Source organism: Aspergillus multicolor (genome assembly GCF_047715735.1).
Source record: "Aspergillus multicolor strain CBS 133.54 unplaced genomic scaffold BDW74scaffold_19, whole genome shotgun sequence".
In the NCBI taxonomy this organism is placed as follows: domain Eukaryota; kingdom Fungi; phylum Ascomycota; class Eurotiomycetes; order Eurotiales; family Aspergillaceae; genus Aspergillus; species Aspergillus multicolor.
In genome coordinates this window covers 224375-241603 of record NW_027395970.1, presented here as the reverse complement: position 1 = coordinate 241603, position 17229 = coordinate 224375, and the positions used below count along the sequence as shown (strand labels likewise).

The following is a 17229-nucleotide window of genomic DNA, read 5'->3' as shown; positions in this document are numbered from 1 at the left end:
CTATACTATTTCAAGCGCGATGAGAATGAACATCCACTGGTAGGTACTATCGCTATAGTATACGTTTCAGCAAGTATGTGCCTCTTGAGTTGAATGGTAATCATAGCAGTGCAAGCAGCCGTCTACACCATAAGAATAATTGTGCCATCGCCCGCAACATATAGACACCGATACAGCCGCAAAATTCTCCAGCCGCGCAACATGATTGGGTTCTTATTTATCATCATATCCGGCTATCTGATGAAGAAGGACTCACTCTTGTTCCAAAAGCTCTGTTTCTTGCTCGGGTGGTCCAGGCCCAGCATGTCTTCTGAGTCACCAATTATATCTGACAGTATATCGTCTGGAATGGTTAGCGGCAATACCAAAGACGAGGTAGAGACTTACCATCTTGAAGATAGTGCGGGGTTGAATAGAGCTGGCGGGAAACCACAGCAAACTTGACCTTCTCTAATCGCTTGCCCTTCAAGCCTGTCCGCTTCGAGAGCCGCTCCTTGGTCTCTTTGAAAATCTCACCCTGCTAGAGTCAGCGAATGCACTGTAAGAGGCATCTGGGTACATACTGGCTTCATGACAAACTTAAAAGGCACGCCATGTGGCTTGTTGGTCTCCTTGTCAAAGTTGAACGCGTTGATGACCCGCGCGCCACTCTCCAGTTCGAGCTCCTCGTCAGGCACTCTTTCCGCGTACAATGACACAAAATCACTGGAGCCACCAAATTTGGCTTCTGGCGCGAATTCCTTATAGATCTTATAATTGTGAACCTCATAAACGCGCACTTTGCTGATAGTGTCGTCGTCCAAATTCGCCTTCTTCTGCAACCCTGCGAGAACGTCTTGAATCGTCCCATCTCGGGGCACCAGAACTTCCACGGTTTGCTACATCCGTCAGCCCTTATCCACATCAACGGGCTTCCAAAAAAAAAAAAAAAAAAAGAAACTTACCTCTTTAGTGATGCCCTCAGAAAGCCACGTCACGCGGAGGCAAACCTTGGACTCGAAATCGCTCAAGCTCGTTTCCAGCACCTCATAGTATAAAGCATCTTGCCGGATCACACCGGCACCATAGCCAGTCGTTGGGCCTAATATGCTCTGCAGAGTCTGGGCGTTTTGATTAGGGTTCCTTTTGATGTATCCCTTGGCTCGCCCATTATTATGCAAGACCGGTGAAAACCGCAAGTGGGTATGCTCCACACCTAGGTGCTCGCCAACCTTCTTCGCAATTTGATCATAGGTCATCTTTCTGCTAAGTGCGAGAGTGAAAGCGTCGTTTGCGTCCGACTTGGGGGCCGCAAAATTGATATTGACGCGGTTGTAAAGATAATCGTAGTATTGTTTGGCATCCTGGTAGATTGCGGTTGGAGGCAATTCTGATTCCTTGACGACCTTCTGGAATGTGATAATGTCACCATCCTGGATTTCCGATTGCTGGAACGTTTGCTTGGGCTTCATGAGGTCAATCATAGTGTACTTTATCTCCTCGTAAAGAATAAACTCTGTGCCGGCTAGCCAATTCATCAGCTCAAGTATTGTCGACCCCAGCTCTCCAACCTTCTGGTTCTTGCGCACGTACACCGCGCCAACTCCAGTGAGGGTTTGTGCTGCTACATCGAAGTTCTTCAAGAAAACAAGCACATGGGTAGCAGGATCCGGCCAAGAGACTGTTCCGTCGGGCGATGGCTGCGCAACCTCCAACCATACCCTGAACATGTTGCCCTTGGTGGCATATCTGCTATACGCTTCGTCCACTGTCATTCCTGAGTCCACAATGACTTGATCTGGGCGCATTGTCTTGTTCTGGCGATTGACCATGACCCAGAATCGAAGCTGGAGTGGGTTGAGCCCTTTCTCCTCTGCAATCTGTTCCGCAAACTCGCCAACCTTCGTGTTCTTCAAAATCCTATACTCCTTTGGAAGCGCCTCTTGAACAAGCGGCCGGTCAAAGCTAGTTAGATCAAAGCCTTGATGGCATCTGAAAGTGTCATCAGATATTACCGCAACCGTAGTATACAAGTGAGCCTCTTCTCTCTCCTTTCTCCTGCGCGCTATATCGGCACGCTCCTCGGCAAGCCGTTTTTCTGGAAACACATTAATCGACGGTCATTCAGTGTATCCGAGTGAACCTACCAATGTGAGAGGGCACGTCATCCTGCGTTATAGGAAGAAGAACTTCATCCAGTTTTGACTTGCGAACGTACACCAACATGTACGCATTCGTCGACCGCTTGGTCGACAATCCCCGGGTGTATGGCTGTCTCACTCCGACCGCGCCATTGGGCAACTCATACTCCCCACCATAGTTTTCCTCCAAGACTTCCTTGTCTGTTGCTCGGGTCACGCGGTCGTCGTCAAAGCGGTACCAGAACCCGTCCTTAGTGGGCTTCAAAAATGCAAAGTAGTGGCCCGCGTTCAAATCACCACTATGAACCAAAACGCCATGTAGCTGATAGGTCCACGCCTCGGATTTGTCGGCATCCTTGGACAGATACGGGGCGGCGTCGAACTCCATCGGGAATGCATGGCGATCATTGATTTTCATCATGGCGTCCCGGTGAATGTCGTATTCAAAACGCTTTAGGTGTAAATGCAGGACAGGAGGGAAGCTCTCGAATATTTCACCCTTATCAGCATCTTGCAAGCCGTATGGTGCGCCCGCATCGTATTTGTTGTCTCCTTCGAGCCTTTCCACCTGAATATAGTCGCGAAAACTGTCGTCAAGAGTCTTGTTATTCCTGACATTGAGCTGAATATCCCAGAAATCTTCTATCCGTGATGACTCGTATGGGACATTAACGCAAGAGATATACGTTTTTGATTTCCCGACAAACAGTTCGGGGAGTGCCTTTTCTGCCGGAGTTCCTTTCATCTTTTCCTCTAATCTCTCCATCAACTTTCGAGACAATTCTTGAACGTCTTGCTGTTCGAAAATTTGCCTCGACTCCCAGCCAAACGATGCCGTAAGCTCTGTCGTCGAAACAGGCAAGTCGCTGGTTTGTAGGTTATTGAACAACCTCTGCAGGGTCCATGCGCTGTTTTCTTTCGATGCTTCATCCTCCGTTGGGATCTGGTAGACGGCCTTTCGGAAGGCGTTTGTGAAATATAAGGACTGTAGTAGTGAGTTCAGATAGCACGTCGCTCCCTGGTTCTTCAATCCGACCATGCCCGTTTCCTTCTTGGAGTCGTAGCTGCATTATAGTCAGCAAAGCTATTATACAAAACCATGGAATCTTACTTCTGGAAACTGTGCCATAGGACACCCGTGGGGTCCTTGACAACGCGCACGTATGCGGTAACATTGGCCTCATCATTCTGGACAAGAGGTACACCGCGCCCCTCATAATGTAGATGGAATAGTCTGCGCAACTCCGCGAATCGCGTAAAGCCCCAGTCGCCTTCGTCTTGGTTGAATCTATGGGTCGCGGCTATACCGCAGTTAGCGAAGCAGTTCTGCACGAGAAGGGAGCCAACTCACTGTGGGTTATCTGGATTGTCGGGTCGTTCGGGTTCCAAAGAACCAGTGCGAATTGAACACAGGCATACCAGTTCTCTGGGACCTCTTCCCATGCGTGCTCTAGGTAGAAGGAAGCGTGTTCGACGTGGTTTCCGTAAGGAAAGAAAAGAATCCGCCTGCGATAGCTGTGAGCATGCCGTCCTAACAGCAATGCGCCGGTTTCCACTCACCATGGGGATCCTCCGCACTGAAAGGTCGGCCCATGCTCTTTCTTCTCCAGTTTCCGCCAGTTCTTGATGGACCATGTATTCCAAGTTTCGTCTGCGGTTTCGAGATCTGGGTCTTTCGGGAGGACGCGAGCCATCATGGCCGGGACTGCAAAACGAACACATCTTAGAGCACATTCTTGTAGACCAATTGAGCGCATTCAAGGGCGGTCGCTAGCAGGTGACAATTGCGGGGATTGATTGGAGCAGCCCGATATCTGACAAAACCAAATGTATGGTCGCCGGCGACGAGGGAGGTGTTGTGGGGAGGCCCTTACAGTCATCCGCGGAGGGTTCTGCGTCTGGCTCCTCGGAGCCGGACTGCGAGACAACGACATCATCGGTCCTATCATGCTGGAACTGTTCGTACTCATCAACCAGCATTTCACTATCTGCGACCTTCACGGGTTTGAAAGACATGTTAGCGAAGGTTCCCTGGCAGATTATCAAACTTCGCTACTGCTGTAGCGAGAAAACTGGCGAGGGCTCACGTTGTCCATGAAGGAAGGAAAGTGCGCTCGAGCACTCGAACTACAAAAGTTCGCTGCTCGAGATCTGGGCCAAGGAGGACAGTTATCTAAGACAAAATAAAGGTTGATCTATGCACCACCTGAAACAAAAAGGTCGGTCAGAGTGAGAGAGCGGAGGTGCAAAGTCAGAACCAGATATTAATCCAGGTTCTGTCAAAGGGAGTTGAAGCCTGTGGCGGAGTCGTTCACTTGAAGACACCAATGATAGCCCATAATAGGTACGGCTTGCGGGACACAGAGGGGATTATTAAGACAGCCAGAGCAGCACTTCTGCAGGGCAAGGACGCTTTACTGCTTGATGCTAAGATGGTTCAGTAAGGGCCCTTCTCCTCTATATTATGGTCTTCCTTTCAAGTACAGCTCTGTTACCTCCGTTTCAATGAAGAGACAAAATTCAATTCCAGGGCAGCGCACAGTGATATCATAATATTTTGGTCCTTGGTCCACCCGCATTTGTGAACACTAATCAGAACATAACTAACTATACAACCAGTTGACAACAGTTAGGGCTGACAGCTGGGCTGCATCTCAATATCCAATTCCTTATTTATCCAGGCCAAGCTTCTTCTCTTCCATCTCTCTAAAAGATGTCCAAAAAGACATTTCCTCCAGGATTTCTTGTAAGAAGATGATCCATGAGATCACTGATAAGACGGTCACATGTCGAATCCAGAGCTCCCACCGCCCAGGGAATTGCCATGACTCCGCCCACATTCGAGCATCATGCAAGCAGCAATCACTCAACAAGCACCAGGGAGTCATGTACGAGACTCATCATATGATCCCAGACTCCCTTTTGGCTCTTCGAGATTTTCCTCATCCCGGAGCACCGCCCGCCCATCCATGAGGTGTCGTTGATACGTTCTGGTCGAGATGCTGCGGAGTCGTCCAGCTCGATGCTGGCGCACCCTCCAGAATCAGAGAGCACCCCTCTCAATACGAACTTTGTACACAGAGACCTTTGCACACAACCCTCCACCGTGGAGACCTGTCTCAGCCCTGGACGAGTAAGATGCTTCGGGTCATTCAACGATGTCTCTGCTAATGGCCATAGATATGTTGAACGTCAGATCCGACCTATCAGTCTAAGACAGCTCACTTTCTTTGGGAGAACTTTGACAGAGTCAAGGCTCATAAGCTCTGCCAATTATGTGCGCACGGAACTTCCGACCAGGTTCGCTAACTAAATCCCGTTGCTCTGCTTCCTGCTAACGATTGTTACTGTAGACTCGCACACCGTCTTCGAGAAATACAGAAGCTGCCATACGTTGTCGTCGCTAATCCGCACTTTTCGCTAGTTTACGAACTCTACTATAGGGCTTTTGAGAGATTTCGCTCGGTTCCCGAGATACGAACACTCGACGACAATGATCGATTTTGTGACATCCTGCGCAAGACGCTGAAAGAGCACCTGGTTGTGATACCAAGGCTAGCTATGGGAGTGTTGGAATGCCGTGGACTTCTGCCGGCAGATGCGATGGACAAGTTTATGAACACTTTGCTCAGGGCTGTAAGGTATCTCAAGCAGTCGAGAAGGCGGGTCTAACCAATCGCAGAGAATTTCGCGTCGAGTCATCGCGGAACAACATCTGGCATTAACGGAAACGTTCAACTCGCCGTGGCATTTCCCCGGGTCGCAAGACCGGACGGATTTAAACGCAGATTTTGTGGGTGAGGTATTCCTCAAGTGCAACGCCAAAGAGGTCGTAGAGCGCTGCGGCAAGCTGGTACAAGACATGATTCGGCAGAGCTCTGGGTCAGACAAGATCCCAGAGATATTAGTCCAGGGGCACCTGGATGCCACATTCCCGTACATGCTCAGTCACTTGGAGTACATAATTGGCGAACTACTGCGTAATTCGATCCAGTCAGTCAGTGAGAGGTATCAGATCCTGCAACAGCCTCCGCCACCCATTGAGGTTTTGATTTGTGAAGCGCCTCAACACGTTATTATGCGTGTTTCCGATCAAGGAGGGGGAATACCTCGAGAGATTTTGCCTTACTTGTGGTCCTTTACCAAGGGACCACACAGCAAAGTGCGACTCGAAAACTTAGGGCAGGTCCCAGCTATGGCGGCCACATTACAGGAGCTATCGGTCTCCAGCGAGATAAAACATGCGGATAAAGAGACGTTCCGCGAAAGCTCACTCGACACCCTGACTTCGCGATTACCAGATCTTCGGCTCGGAATTGGACTGCCAATGAGCAGAGTTTACGCGGAGTACTGGGCAGGCAGCCTGGAGTTGCACAGCTTGGAGGGCTACGGCGTGGACGCTTTTCTTCAGATATCGAAGCTCGGCAACAAGAACGAGCAGGTCACGACGAGAGCAGCAATTGATGCCGTGTGATGGACCCCATTTCACCGGCATACTGCGCAAGGTATCTTCCGGCGTATATACATATACCAGTTTTCAGAGTCTTCTTATCGTGGACATCTCAGCCTCGGCACGCACTTTGTACCACAGTTGTGGTTTATCATGCTGCCTAGCCAGCCCTATGGCCCTATCGGCTTTTTGCGGAATGACGTCAATTAATCAAACGGCCGCCAGCGTTTCGCTGTCATTGCTCTATCAATAGGAGTACCACCCTAGGGAATACCATCCGTTAGAGATTCTGTGTGACTATCGATTTCTTAGTCCTTTTCTCAGCAGCAACTCCCCTCCAATCCATCCTGGTCCGGTGACGTCGTTTCCTGCAGCCTCGTAAAATGAAACGCATCAACTCCGACCACGATGACTATATCCCCATTTACATCTTCCTACTTCTCTTCACAATTCTCTTCCTGAGCTTTCTTGGAACATACTCAGATACAAACGAACGAGCCGAACGAGCCGCTCACGCTTAAGTCGCATCAATTTGCTCAACATGGCCGGATCAGCTTCTATGCTCTGCTTGATTATCCTTACTATCTTCAGTATGTACTAAAGAAACATTTGCTCTGCGATTGGTTACTGACCAGGCCCAATAGTACCACCTCTAGGTGTGTTTCTCATCTCAGGATGCAGCGTCGACTTCCTCATCAATATCATGCTTACTATCTTGGGGTTCGTCGCCATTTCTTCTTCCCGCGCATTGTTCTAACGATCTGTTCCAGCTACCTGCCCGGTCACATTCACGCCTTCTATCTAGAATATGTATACTACAAGAACCGCGAGGTCGTGATGGCGGATCCGGCACCAGGCGTCTACTCAGATCGCATTCAGCGGGGTGGACAGCAGAATTACGGGTCGATTCCTTGATCAGACTGAATTAGATCGGAAATTATCCAAAGCGGACTTGTTTGCGTTCTTGAGGGTTGGGCTTTGCATACCCAGCGCGCTACTCGGTTTTACAGATTGTTGTTTCGAGTATCTGGCGCCATCCTTACCTTGTTTTTCTCTGGCATGTTCGATGGTATAGACTGTCTCTAATACGAGTCATGGACACGAAGCAAGACTAACAAGCATATTCCATTCAATCATATTTACCTTGAATCTCCAGTCTAAACCGCAATCGTCTTCTCCCCTTCAGTCTTAGGCTTCGACCCCCTCAACGCCGGCAGATCAAACGCCTTAGATGTCCCCGTGCTCCCCTCCGTTCTAGGCACAGCCCCAGTCCCAGGAGCCCACCACAGCGCGCCAACCCACGGCTGCACATTCCACCCAACGCTCAGCGTAACATTCGTGCGCTCCGCCATCCTCCCCGTAATATCACTAATCTGGTACTTGCTCTTCTGGTCGCGGAGGCGGATAACTCCCGGAGTAACAACTTCCTTCTTGCTGCTGGTCTTCTTGTTCGTCGAGGAAGAGCGCTTGCGCGACGATGCTGACTTGCTCTTGCTCGGGAAGAAGCGCCCGCGCAGGTTAGCGAACGAGTAAAGCGATTCGGGGGCCTCGATGATCGAGTCCCAGATTATGGCTTGGGATTGAGGCGTCAGGGAGGTTTCGGAGGTTTTGTCGGAGGATGAGTAGGTTGCGTAGACGTAGACGAAGAGCTGCTTTGTGTTCCAGTTGAAGAGGGGGGAAAGATCTGTTCTCATGATGTTAGCTCTATATCGCGTTTAGGAGGTAGGAATAGCGTACCAGCGTCCAGGTCGAACCTCATCTGCGCGTACTCTTCTTTCTTGGTGGAGTAGTAGTGCGGTCGGCCTTTGATCCTGTTGCGGAACGCGGTCAGTTAGCTTCAATTCTTCGTCTCCGGTAAGCTAGGTAGTCAGGTTATCAATGGAAGCAACGTACACTTTTACATCCTTCAACGACACATCCGCGGTGACATTATCCGTCGGGAACAGCAGGGCCGAAAGGGCGGCGAAACCCGCGACGAACAGCGCAACTGTCGTGAAGAAGCCAAAGACCGCTTGAGCGCGGTTAATTGCCGAGTGCATCTTGCTTCGTGAATCTCCCTCGATGGCGGGAGAGTTGGCTGTCAGACTGAAGGGATGGTGAGATGCGGATAAAGCCACATGTCCCCGGCTGGCGGCCGCAGTCCGGAGAATTTGGGGGCGGTGATGCTGATAAGCTCGCTTATCGATAAGATAAACATCGTCTCAGAAAAACCGCGGTGGGGTCGCGATCGGAAGTAATGTAGCTCTTTGCATCTGAAATTTGCTTTATGGAACTCGAGATCAGAGAGTATCTGGCTCTAACAAGTATATCGTCTGTCTTCTAGTTATTGTACCGCGCCTGCATAGCCCAGCTGCTCAGCAGCTCGAACGTTGGAGATAGCTCCGCTCTCCGCCTTAGCTAACCCCGCGCTATAGCTACGGAGTACATATCTCCAATTCCAGGCCTCCAGCAATCCTCCCACATCATCCCTCCGACATAATTGAGCGCCCGGGTACGAGCTCACTAACTAGGAAACTTTCAACATGGACGGCCACGTCCTGTTTTTCTACGGTACGGAACTACCTCTCTGAGTCCTTCTTCCATACCCGCAACAATATATATCTGAGCTACAGCTCGGCAATGATACCGCTGCACTTTTACAAACACCAATCTACAGAAAAACTAATCCTAACAACACAATAGGAACCCTAATGGCCCCGCAGATTCTATACCGAGTAATCCACGGCTCGGTAACACCGCAACAATGGCAAAAAGATCTTCTGCGCTTCCGCCCTGCAGTCCTACATGACTACAGGAGACACCGGGTACGGGGAGCCGACTACCCAGGAATCATACACGAGGAAGCGCACACGCAAGCGTCAGACTCAGTTGCCGAAACAACGGACGTCCCAGGGATCAAGTTAGCCGCGCACGCAAGCGTCCTCGGCACAGTCGTCTCAGGCCTAACGGACGGCGATATTCATAGACTGGATATATTCGAGGGCGAGATGTATGAACGGAAGAAGGTCTCTGTGCGGATACTGCGCGAGGCGTTAGGGGAGGACGAGGAGAGTGCCAATGGGGCTGGGCATGGCAACGGCGCTGAGGGATTGAGTGCGGATACAGATAGGGACAGGCACTTGAAGGACGTGCTGGAGGCTGCGGGGGCGGAATTTGCAGGTGAAGGTGAGGAGGTTGAGGCGGTGACGTATATCTGGATTGCTGGGAGGGAGATGCTGGAGGATGCAGAGTGGGATTTTGAGGCCTTCAAGAGGGACAAGATGGCATGGTGGGTTGCTGCAGATGAGAGTGAGTGGTGACGCATGTTTACCTGCCTGTTGGTGCGAGGGCATGCTGGGCTTAATGCGCCGTGTCATATAGATTGATACAGGGTTTGATAGAGGGGTAAATGATGCTCTGCACTCGGACAAAAAGAACAGGTGGAAGTACTCGTATGCAAACAGGCGTCCACGCGTATCGAGTATTCATGCTGTATTGAAAAAACGCAGTATGCGATGCGACGCTTGGTATCTCATGCTCCAGGAAATATGCCAACCATCCGAACGCCTGAAAAGTAGCTCTAAGTCTAGGAAATATAGAAATGCGAATGCAGTAGGATGTTATATGAGAAAAAGAAAATGATCAATATCACTGTCCACCTTTCAAGCGCATCCACCTCGAGTTGTCTAACTGGAATTTGGAGACTCCGGCGGCGTCCCCAAAACTTGAACTTCAGTGTCAGCTTTTCGGCGATCCTTCCTATGTTTCTGGAAAGCGGTTTCCTCCACGGCGTCGCTGTCAACAATGACGGCCACAGGGTCTGCACGCTGTGTATCCGGTTCAAGAGAACGTATTTCGGGTGATAGCGCGGCCGTTGGTGGAGCCTTCGCCTCAGCCCGATCTTGACTATCTGGTACCTCGACGACCACGTCTTTAGGGCGCCGATTCTGTGCCTTCGATTCAGGTGACTTGGATTGCGGGTAAGGAGTCTGACCAATGTACTGCACCGATTCTTGCGTTTCAAACCCTGCAGGGTTCAAGTCATGGGGCTCATAGCTAGTTTCAGGCTTTGGACTGGCGTGCTGGGTTGAGGGCTCACGACTTCGCACGGGCGTCTTTGACTTCGCCCTAGGTGGCAACGAGCGCCCGACTTGTAATTGGGCCTGCGGGTCCTTTTTCTCTTCGACCCCCTCCTTGCCGTCTGTGTTTTGTGGACCAAGTAGATAGGAAATTGGTTGCTGGTCTACCATCAACGAGTCCTCGCTTATTTCCCCTTTAGCGAGCTGATTTTGCTCTTTATGTAGCAGCTCTAGGAATTCACGCAAGCGAGTCCGTAAAAGACCGGACTTCAGCGGAGGCCAGTCTTGTGTAGCGCGCATCTTCCTCCGGAGAAGCTTCCGCACGAATTCATCGGGATTCTGAGCGAATTTCTCAAGGTATGCAAGGAGGTAGAGACCGCAGTCAGAAAAATTTGGCTGGAGAGGGATCTCCTTTGCGCTCATGCCCTTGATCAGGGACTTGTCAATTTCGATGCCCCGTTTGGACTTGGCTTCCGCGAAGAGATATTCGCGGAAGGTGGTGATGGTTGGTGAACGACCTACGTTCAATGAGTCAAAAGTAATGATGATAGGCTGGCAAGTACGGTACTTCTGCCCGAATGACTGCTTTTTCTTGGACTTGCGCAGCTTCTTGGACGTTCCAGCTTCCCCAGATTCGTTTTGGGAGTCGGGCTGAGGTTGGCTCGAGTAATCAGCCAACTTTGTGTGGGTTACACCTGGGCAATCCTCGCGCTCAGGCCATTCATCTTCGCCTGACATTAATCCACTCGGTTGCGACACTTGCGTTTCAAGAAGGCTCATAGAAGCTAATGACTGTCTGGTTGACTCCTCTTTATTGAACTGCGGATTCACAACAGCTCCCTCCTCAGATTGAGGTTCCGGTGTCTCTGGCACTTCCTCAACTTCACGCGGCGAGTCAGACGCCGGTGGATTGTCCTCTGATTTGATACCATCCAGATACGGCAAGTTGCATATGATCGCAAGATACCAATGGTGAGTTTCGTTGATTGGCACGACAAGGTAGTCATAGCTGAATATGTCAACGTTTCGAGTCCATTTCTCGACGTTCTCGTAGTTGATGCTGCACTTGCGTTTGACATTCTTGGTAAGCGCTTCATAGAAATACGAATTGAAGAAGTAAACCCGCTTTGCCGCTGCCGGATTGCACCGCTGTAGATGATCTTCAAGAAAGCGTATGTAGAAGCCGATGAGGTTGTCGTTGAGATATTCGTACGGCGCAAGTCTCTTCAAATCCAGGGCCTCAACGCTGGCCCTTTTCTTTCCCGATCGCGGGTACGAGAGAGACCTGCGTTATTAGCATAACTGTGCGAAGATGGGGGCGGTGATTCTCGTACCATTTTCGATCCACATCGAGATTGGAATTTGTTGTTTGTCCTTCTATATGACCGTCGTCATCGTCGTCACTAGGACACAGTTAGTGAACCAAGGTTCCCTTGTATACTAAGGAAACTTACCAGATCAGTGTAGTTGGTGTTTGTCGGGACATGGATCTTGTAGCACGAGCAGGCGCTTGCAAATTGAAATAGAATTTCTTGACGGGAATTTCAACGCCTACGCTGGTTCGTAAGCCAGAGGGAGGAGTTGAAGCGCGATTGGAAGGAGAAGGTTTGCCATTCGTAGCAGGAAGCGAGGGGCTGGTACGCTTCCCGAGAGCGGTGTCCGGACTCAGCTGCTTAGCACCGTCTTCGTCTTTATTTTGAAGCTGATCAGAGAGCCTTATTCTCTTGGTGGTCGAACCTGCAGGCGGTTTCGGCGTCTCTTCTGCAAGGTCGAGCAGACCACGCGGACGTTTGCCGTTTAAAGAGTTTTTATGTTCTCGGGCGCTTTTCTTGAATGCACTATCTAGATGATCGCTTCATCAATGAGAGGTGTAAGCACCTGGCGCGTATCTATGCAGAAGGAAGCTGAGAAAACTCACCTTTTCTTTTCTTGCACTACAACATTGAGCTCACGCAGAAAGGAGCAAAGCTGGTTCTTCTCGTCTGATGTAGACAGTTCAAGGTCAATTTTGTTGTCCTCGGCTCCTGACTTGGACAGCTCAGCGCGAACTTTTCGGCTGGGCGATTCGCCCACCACGACCTTCAAGACTTTCTGTAAAGCAATTGAATGGGTAAATCCAGAGGGAACGAATGTCGTAATTTCGCCGTGTTCGTGGCTGTCAGGCTTCACGGTAAGGTAACCGTGTTCATGTTCTAGATCGTCCGCTAGGAAGCCACCGCCACGGTAATAGATGATCTCGAAACTGAGCGGAGGTACCAGGCCCTTCTTAGCCTTCAATTTCTTATTCTTGGGCTTAGACTTTGCCTGGGTACTGAAGACGGTGGGTTTAATGTCCGAGGGCAAGGGTTCGCTCTGAGAGTCTCTTGTCACCCTGTTCAAAGTTGAAGGAACAGGACCAACTGTCACATCGCCTTGTAACTCATCCGGGCTATCCCATGTTATTGAGGGCGGCGACTTTCCGGCGTAACCTGGTCGAGGGGTTTCGGCAGTGTTGCGAGCTGGTGGCTCATTCGGTAACTCAACGCTCGAAATTGACCCCTGTGCTGGCACTTCCCCTGACGCTTTCTCGAATTCTCTGCTTGGCAAGATAGATTCCCTTCGTCTTTGCTTGGCAGCGTCAATGGTAAAACGAGGCTCGGGAGACGAGGAACAATCGGCGAACTTGGCTTTCTTCTTAGGGCTAGGCCTGGTGACTCTCGCTTCTCTGTCAGCCTCCCGATATTCCGACCTATGACTTCCATTGGAGTTCCGCCGCCATCTCACGTTGCTTGAATGCTGACTCGGTGTAGGAGATCTGGCGTTCGAGCGAGTAGCGACAGGCGATAATCTTCCAGATGGAGTCTCAGGGGCCTCGTCATCCGATATCGTAATCGGTTCCCGTTTTTCCTCCGGACTTTCAACCCGTCGACGTTTCGAGGATCTTTCTGGAGCGTCTGCATAACGGATCGAGCGAGGCTTACTGTTGTAGTATGCCTTCTCGGGTTTTTCCTTGCCGTTCGCGCGTACCGGTCCGCTAGATTTCAACCCCTTTTCGAATGTATTGACGGGCCTCAAACCAAATGTCTGCCCTGGAATCACCCTCACCGCATTAGGGTCTCGTCTGATATCAAAAAAATGATATTAACACGGACTCTTCTGAATTCTGGAAACTGGGGGACGTACAGCTTGCCACCACCAAAGAGCCTCGTTTCTTCCGCTAGAGTGGAGGAGGAATCCTCACGCATTGAGTCCTGATCCTGGACTCTGCACGCCATAGGTCAACGTCGCGCCAACTATTATCGTGAAACCGACTCACGTCTTAGGCATCCCTAATCCTGGGCGAGGAACGGATTTGCGAAATAATCGAGATACAGATTCAGGCTTCGGGTCTGATCTAAAGCCGTTTGCATAGCTATGCGGTGTCTATAAGTTGGTGTTAGCGGAGCACATCTCGGAGAAGAAAACCAAGTACCGACGGCCGGATTGCGATAAGGGCACGGAGTACGGAGTGGTGTACCGCCAAGTGGGTTTAGAGCAAAGTTCGAGGACAAAAGAAGATGCAATGGTATAACAGTGCCGGAGTGAAACAGAGGAGCAAACAGGAGAATTGTGCAAGTGTCCCCTTACGCTTTGGTGGGTTGACGACAAGTCAAACGGAGCGTCTTTCGGGCGTTTGAGATCGGGTGCGAGGGCATTCCTCACAGGCTGCTCGGAGGCCGTGTTGGATGACGGAGGAGGGTCGGGAGGAGGGGAGGATTCTTGGGACGGTTGGGAACGGCGGGAAAAGAGTCGACTGGGTATTGACTTGAGTAATTGCATGTATTCACGGAGAGTTTCATAGCGCGATTTTCATCTTGACTTATTCACCCGCAACACATGGGCGAGGTGTAGAATGGGGTGTAACGCCAACCGATATCTACGAAGGCGGTCAGGCTGTTTTCTGCCCGCAAGAGAGTATACAATGATCGGCGCCTATTTAACTTTTGGGACCCGTATAGTAAGACATCATAAGATCACGGCAAGACAGTTTCGGGCACAGGTCGGGGTGAACTTGTCTGAATTATGCTAAGCGCACGCCTAGCAAGCGAGATAAGAGGGATTGGTACAAGCAGGATCGGTTACAGCAGCCATTATAAACGGAATGAACATTCGAAGCCGTTGCTTCTATTTGTGAAGAATACCGAGCATCACCTGTTAGGTCAACGCCTTCCAGGTGCGCCACATATAGTAGGGTAGGCCCCAGGGATACCCTAAAGGATGAGAAAGCAATGAGACAACAAGCAATAGCGCAAGATCCAAGAACGATAGCAGAGAACCCCAAGCCAAAATCACACGCAATGTTCGCCCCAATGCCCCATGCCCAAATCATACCATGATTTTGTGTTTTCTTACTATACACGATCATAACAGAGACTTAGTCGAAAGCATGTCAAGACGCCGGCCCTTTGCCTTTGTCCCCCGCAGCGTCGTCAGCCGCTAGCCTTCGGCGGTCCCCTCCAAACTGATGATGAGGGTTCTGGTGATGGTTGTGATGGTTGTGGTGATGATGGTGGTTGTTGGCTGCCTTCTCCTGGCGAGCCTGGTCGATAGCAGAGCGTTGGGCAATGCTATCGTCGTGGCTCTTCCACACAATGTTGGTGTCAGCGGGGAAAGCGAGCAACCGCTTGATCGTCTCTCTGCATTGCATTAGCAACAAACACTCAAAACTCAATAGCAAATGAAATAAACGCACCTGATCTTAATGTTTCGGCCACCGTCGATCCGAGTCCAGACGGCCAAGACGTCTTCGCCACTCCGCACACTGAGTACAGCACCGCAGACTTCATCACTAGCCTCCGCAAACTGGTCGCCAATCATGGCCAAAAGAAGTTCCTCCCAATACCGATCCGCCACGCCCTTCTTCAGTCTGACAATCCACTTTCCTCCCTTCTTATTAGCCTCGTCTTCCCATACTGGACGGATTCCCTTCTTGAAGATGTGATAGTCGGAAACGGTCGGAAGGAGCGAAGGCCGCTTGAGGTGCGAGTATATAGACCAGAAGCTCTCAACTGAAGAGATCGAGGCGAGCGGTGCCGTAGACTTCTCGTAGTCGGAGTACTTGGGTGTAGGAGGGCGGTACCAGATGATCCAGGTAGATCGCAGGGCGTGCTCCTTGAGCGCCGGCACGGAAACCTTCGACTTCAGGCCCTCCGCAGCCCGATCTGTCGGGTTGTCGCGCCTCTCACCAGGAGTCTTCAGTTCGGCCCCGGGAGTCTTGGGCGCTCCGAATGATGCGAACGCACCGGAGCCGAGGCCGAACGCAGATGACGCATTTGTAGAGGGGGAGGAAACGCCAGCCGAGAGGGGAGAGAGAGCGTTGAAGGGGTTGGATCGGCCGTGGGAGCTTTCGGGACCGAATCGCTTTGATGCGCGGGAGAGGTCAACTCTGGCGCCACCCTCTTTGTTGTCCGTCCCTGTCATGGACAGAGAGAGCTTGGAGGTACTAAAGGTGCGGCGGGGTTAGCGCTGGCCGAGATTGAATACGGATGAGATTAATTGAGCAGGAATTGAGTAGGACATACTTGTTTCGGCGAGTCCAGAGGTTTGCGTTCTCCATGGCGGGCAGGTGGCTTGATACGGCTCAAGCGGGAGCTCTCATCGGAGGAAAAGAGTAAAAAAAGAACCGAGACCGTTCAACCGTACAATCGTCGAGATGCCAAATATATAATCAACACAAGGCCAACGCTAAGCAATGCAGAAGTTCAAATGATGCAATAAAAACGAGTGCGGGAGGCGAGCGGCGGTTTCGAGAGAAGACCTTAGAGAGGGGGGGTGAGGAGAAGAATCGTGGCAGAATCGTAATCGTGATGGTGGAACAGCGGGAAAGAAGAGGTCGGACAGAATATAGAGATAGATAGATCACAAGAAAGATGGTGTGAGAGAGAGGACTTGGAGGGGAAGAGGACTTTTGAGGCGGGATTAATAGTTAATTCAGAAATAATGAATAGTAGAAACTTGATCGTGACTGCAAAGTCGAAGGTTCAAATTTTCTTGCCTGAGGCTTCAATTTTCTCTTCGAGCTCCAGCGGCACACGACCAATCAGCGCCAGACCCGCTTTCTGCGTGCCGCATCATCATTCCCCCGCTCCGCTCCATCGCCGTATCTTTTCTTCGCGACTTTTTGCGCTCTTTCTTTTCCTTTTCTTTTCTCTTTACAAAACCCAAGACCACCAACTCAAATCATCGCTGTCTGCAGATTTGTTCTTTTCCCACTGCACCAGCGATTCCGATGAGTGTGTCGAGAGAAAACCAGCCCGCTTCTAAAACCATCATCACGAGGGCTACCCTGCTCCATGATGCGGTGATGACCTGTATGACGGGACACTCAACTTTTGCATCGACTTGATTGCCATGAGTCTGTATGCCGTGAAGTGCCAGTATGCGTTGCAATGTAGGCGCACAGTAGATTGATTAATGGTGCGTTCGACTGCCCTTAGTTCGTGCACTATTTCTCCAAGATGAACTGTATGATATAACATACTCTGGTAATCCGATGTACTCAACCGCTTGCGCGGCCTTTCCGGTTGCTGCTTGCTGGTCGAGCTTGAGGTCCAATGGCATTGTCTGACTGAGACTTGCCCCA

At 50.7% G+C, this 17229-nt stretch overlaps 8 protein-coding genes across 8 annotated transcripts; 4 read left to right on the top strand and 4 right to left on the bottom strand.

The window, feature by feature from the left end:
* Window positions 1-15: 15 nt before the first annotated feature.
* BDW74DRAFT_156334 (ubiquitin-specific protease UBP15) lies at window positions 16-4594 on the bottom strand. Its single transcript, XM_073724983.1, has 10 exons — window positions 4208-4594; window positions 3995-4115; window positions 3681-3825; window positions 3472-3626; window positions 3232-3421; window positions 2127-3184; window positions 945-2077; window positions 564-878; window positions 388-517; window positions 16-343 (listed from the first exon to the last, which is right to left on the bottom strand). Exons 1-10 carry the CDS (start codon window positions 4214-4216, stop codon window positions 234-236), a joined length of 3366 nt encoding a protein of 1121 aa, XP_073582136.1. The 5' UTR covers window positions 4217-4594; the 3' UTR covers window positions 16-233.
* Window positions 4595-4824: 230 nt separating this feature from the next.
* Window positions 4825-6893, top strand: BDW74DRAFT_39912 (protein kinase PKP2). Its single transcript, XM_073732691.1, has 4 exons — window positions 4825-5253; window positions 5301-5420; window positions 5474-5756; window positions 5803-6893. Exons 1-4 carry the CDS (start codon window positions 5120-5122, stop codon window positions 6592-6594), a joined length of 1329 nt encoding a protein of 442 aa, XP_073582135.1. The 5' UTR covers window positions 4825-5119; the 3' UTR covers window positions 6595-6893.
* Window positions 6894-7111: 218 nt separating this feature from the next.
* BDW74DRAFT_179824 (YqaE/Pmp3 family membrane protein) lies at window positions 7112-7485 on the top strand (the record flags this gene model as incomplete). The annotated part of the gene is made up of 3 exons (XM_073729559.1): window positions 7112-7160; window positions 7215-7290; window positions 7341-7485. 3 exons carry the CDS (start codon window positions 7112-7114, stop codon window positions 7483-7485), a joined length of 270 nt encoding a protein of 89 aa, XP_073582134.1.
* A 121-nt stretch (window positions 7486-7606) lies between these two features.
* BDW74DRAFT_39899 (signal peptidase complex subunit SPC3) lies at window positions 7607-8696 on the bottom strand. Its single transcript, XM_073732690.1, has 3 exons — window positions 8464-8696; window positions 8308-8381; window positions 7607-8254 (listed from the first exon to the last, which is right to left on the bottom strand). Exons 1-3 carry the CDS (start codon window positions 8607-8609, stop codon window positions 7728-7730), a joined length of 747 nt encoding a protein of 248 aa, XP_073582133.1. The 5' UTR covers window positions 8610-8696; the 3' UTR covers window positions 7607-7727.
* A 64-nt stretch (window positions 8697-8760) lies between these two features.
* BDW74DRAFT_39888 (gamma-glutamylcyclotransferase family protein) lies at window positions 8761-10052 on the top strand. The gene is made up of 2 exons (XM_073732689.1): window positions 8761-9120; window positions 9253-10052. The coding sequence occupies exons 1-2, from the start codon at window positions 9093-9095 to the stop codon at window positions 9867-9869; spliced, it is 645 nt and encodes a 214-aa protein (XP_073582132.1). The 5' UTR covers window positions 8761-9092; the 3' UTR covers window positions 9870-10052.
* A 183-nt stretch (window positions 10053-10235) lies between these two features.
* On the bottom strand, window positions 10236-13934 carry BDW74DRAFT_179821 (uncharacterized protein; the record flags this gene model as incomplete). Its single annotated transcript, XM_073729558.1, has 6 exons — window positions 10236-11913; window positions 11963-12031; window positions 12083-12466; window positions 12547-13728; window positions 13791-13871; window positions 13924-13934. 6 exons carry the CDS (start codon window positions 13932-13934, stop codon window positions 10236-10238), a joined length of 3405 nt encoding a protein of 1134 aa, XP_073582131.1.
* Window positions 13935-14939: 1005 nt separating this feature from the next.
* BDW74DRAFT_39848 (eukaryotic translation initiation factor 4E) lies at window positions 14940-16394 on the bottom strand. Its single transcript, XM_073732687.1, has 3 exons — window positions 16169-16394; window positions 15340-16089; window positions 14940-15283 (listed from the first exon to the last, which is right to left on the bottom strand). The coding sequence occupies exons 1-3, from the start codon at window positions 16201-16203 to the stop codon at window positions 15037-15039; spliced, it is 1032 nt and encodes a 343-aa protein (XP_073582130.1). The 5' UTR covers window positions 16204-16394; the 3' UTR covers window positions 14940-15036.
* Window positions 16395-16424: 30 nt separating this feature from the next.
* Window positions 16425-17014, top strand: BDW74DRAFT_39852 (uncharacterized protein). Its single transcript, XM_073732688.1, has one exon. The coding sequence runs from the start codon at window positions 16587-16589 to the stop codon at window positions 16908-16910; it is 324 nt and encodes a 107-aa protein (XP_073582129.1). The 5' UTR covers window positions 16425-16586; the 3' UTR covers window positions 16911-17014.
* The last annotated feature ends 215 nt before the right edge of the window (window positions 17015-17229 follow it).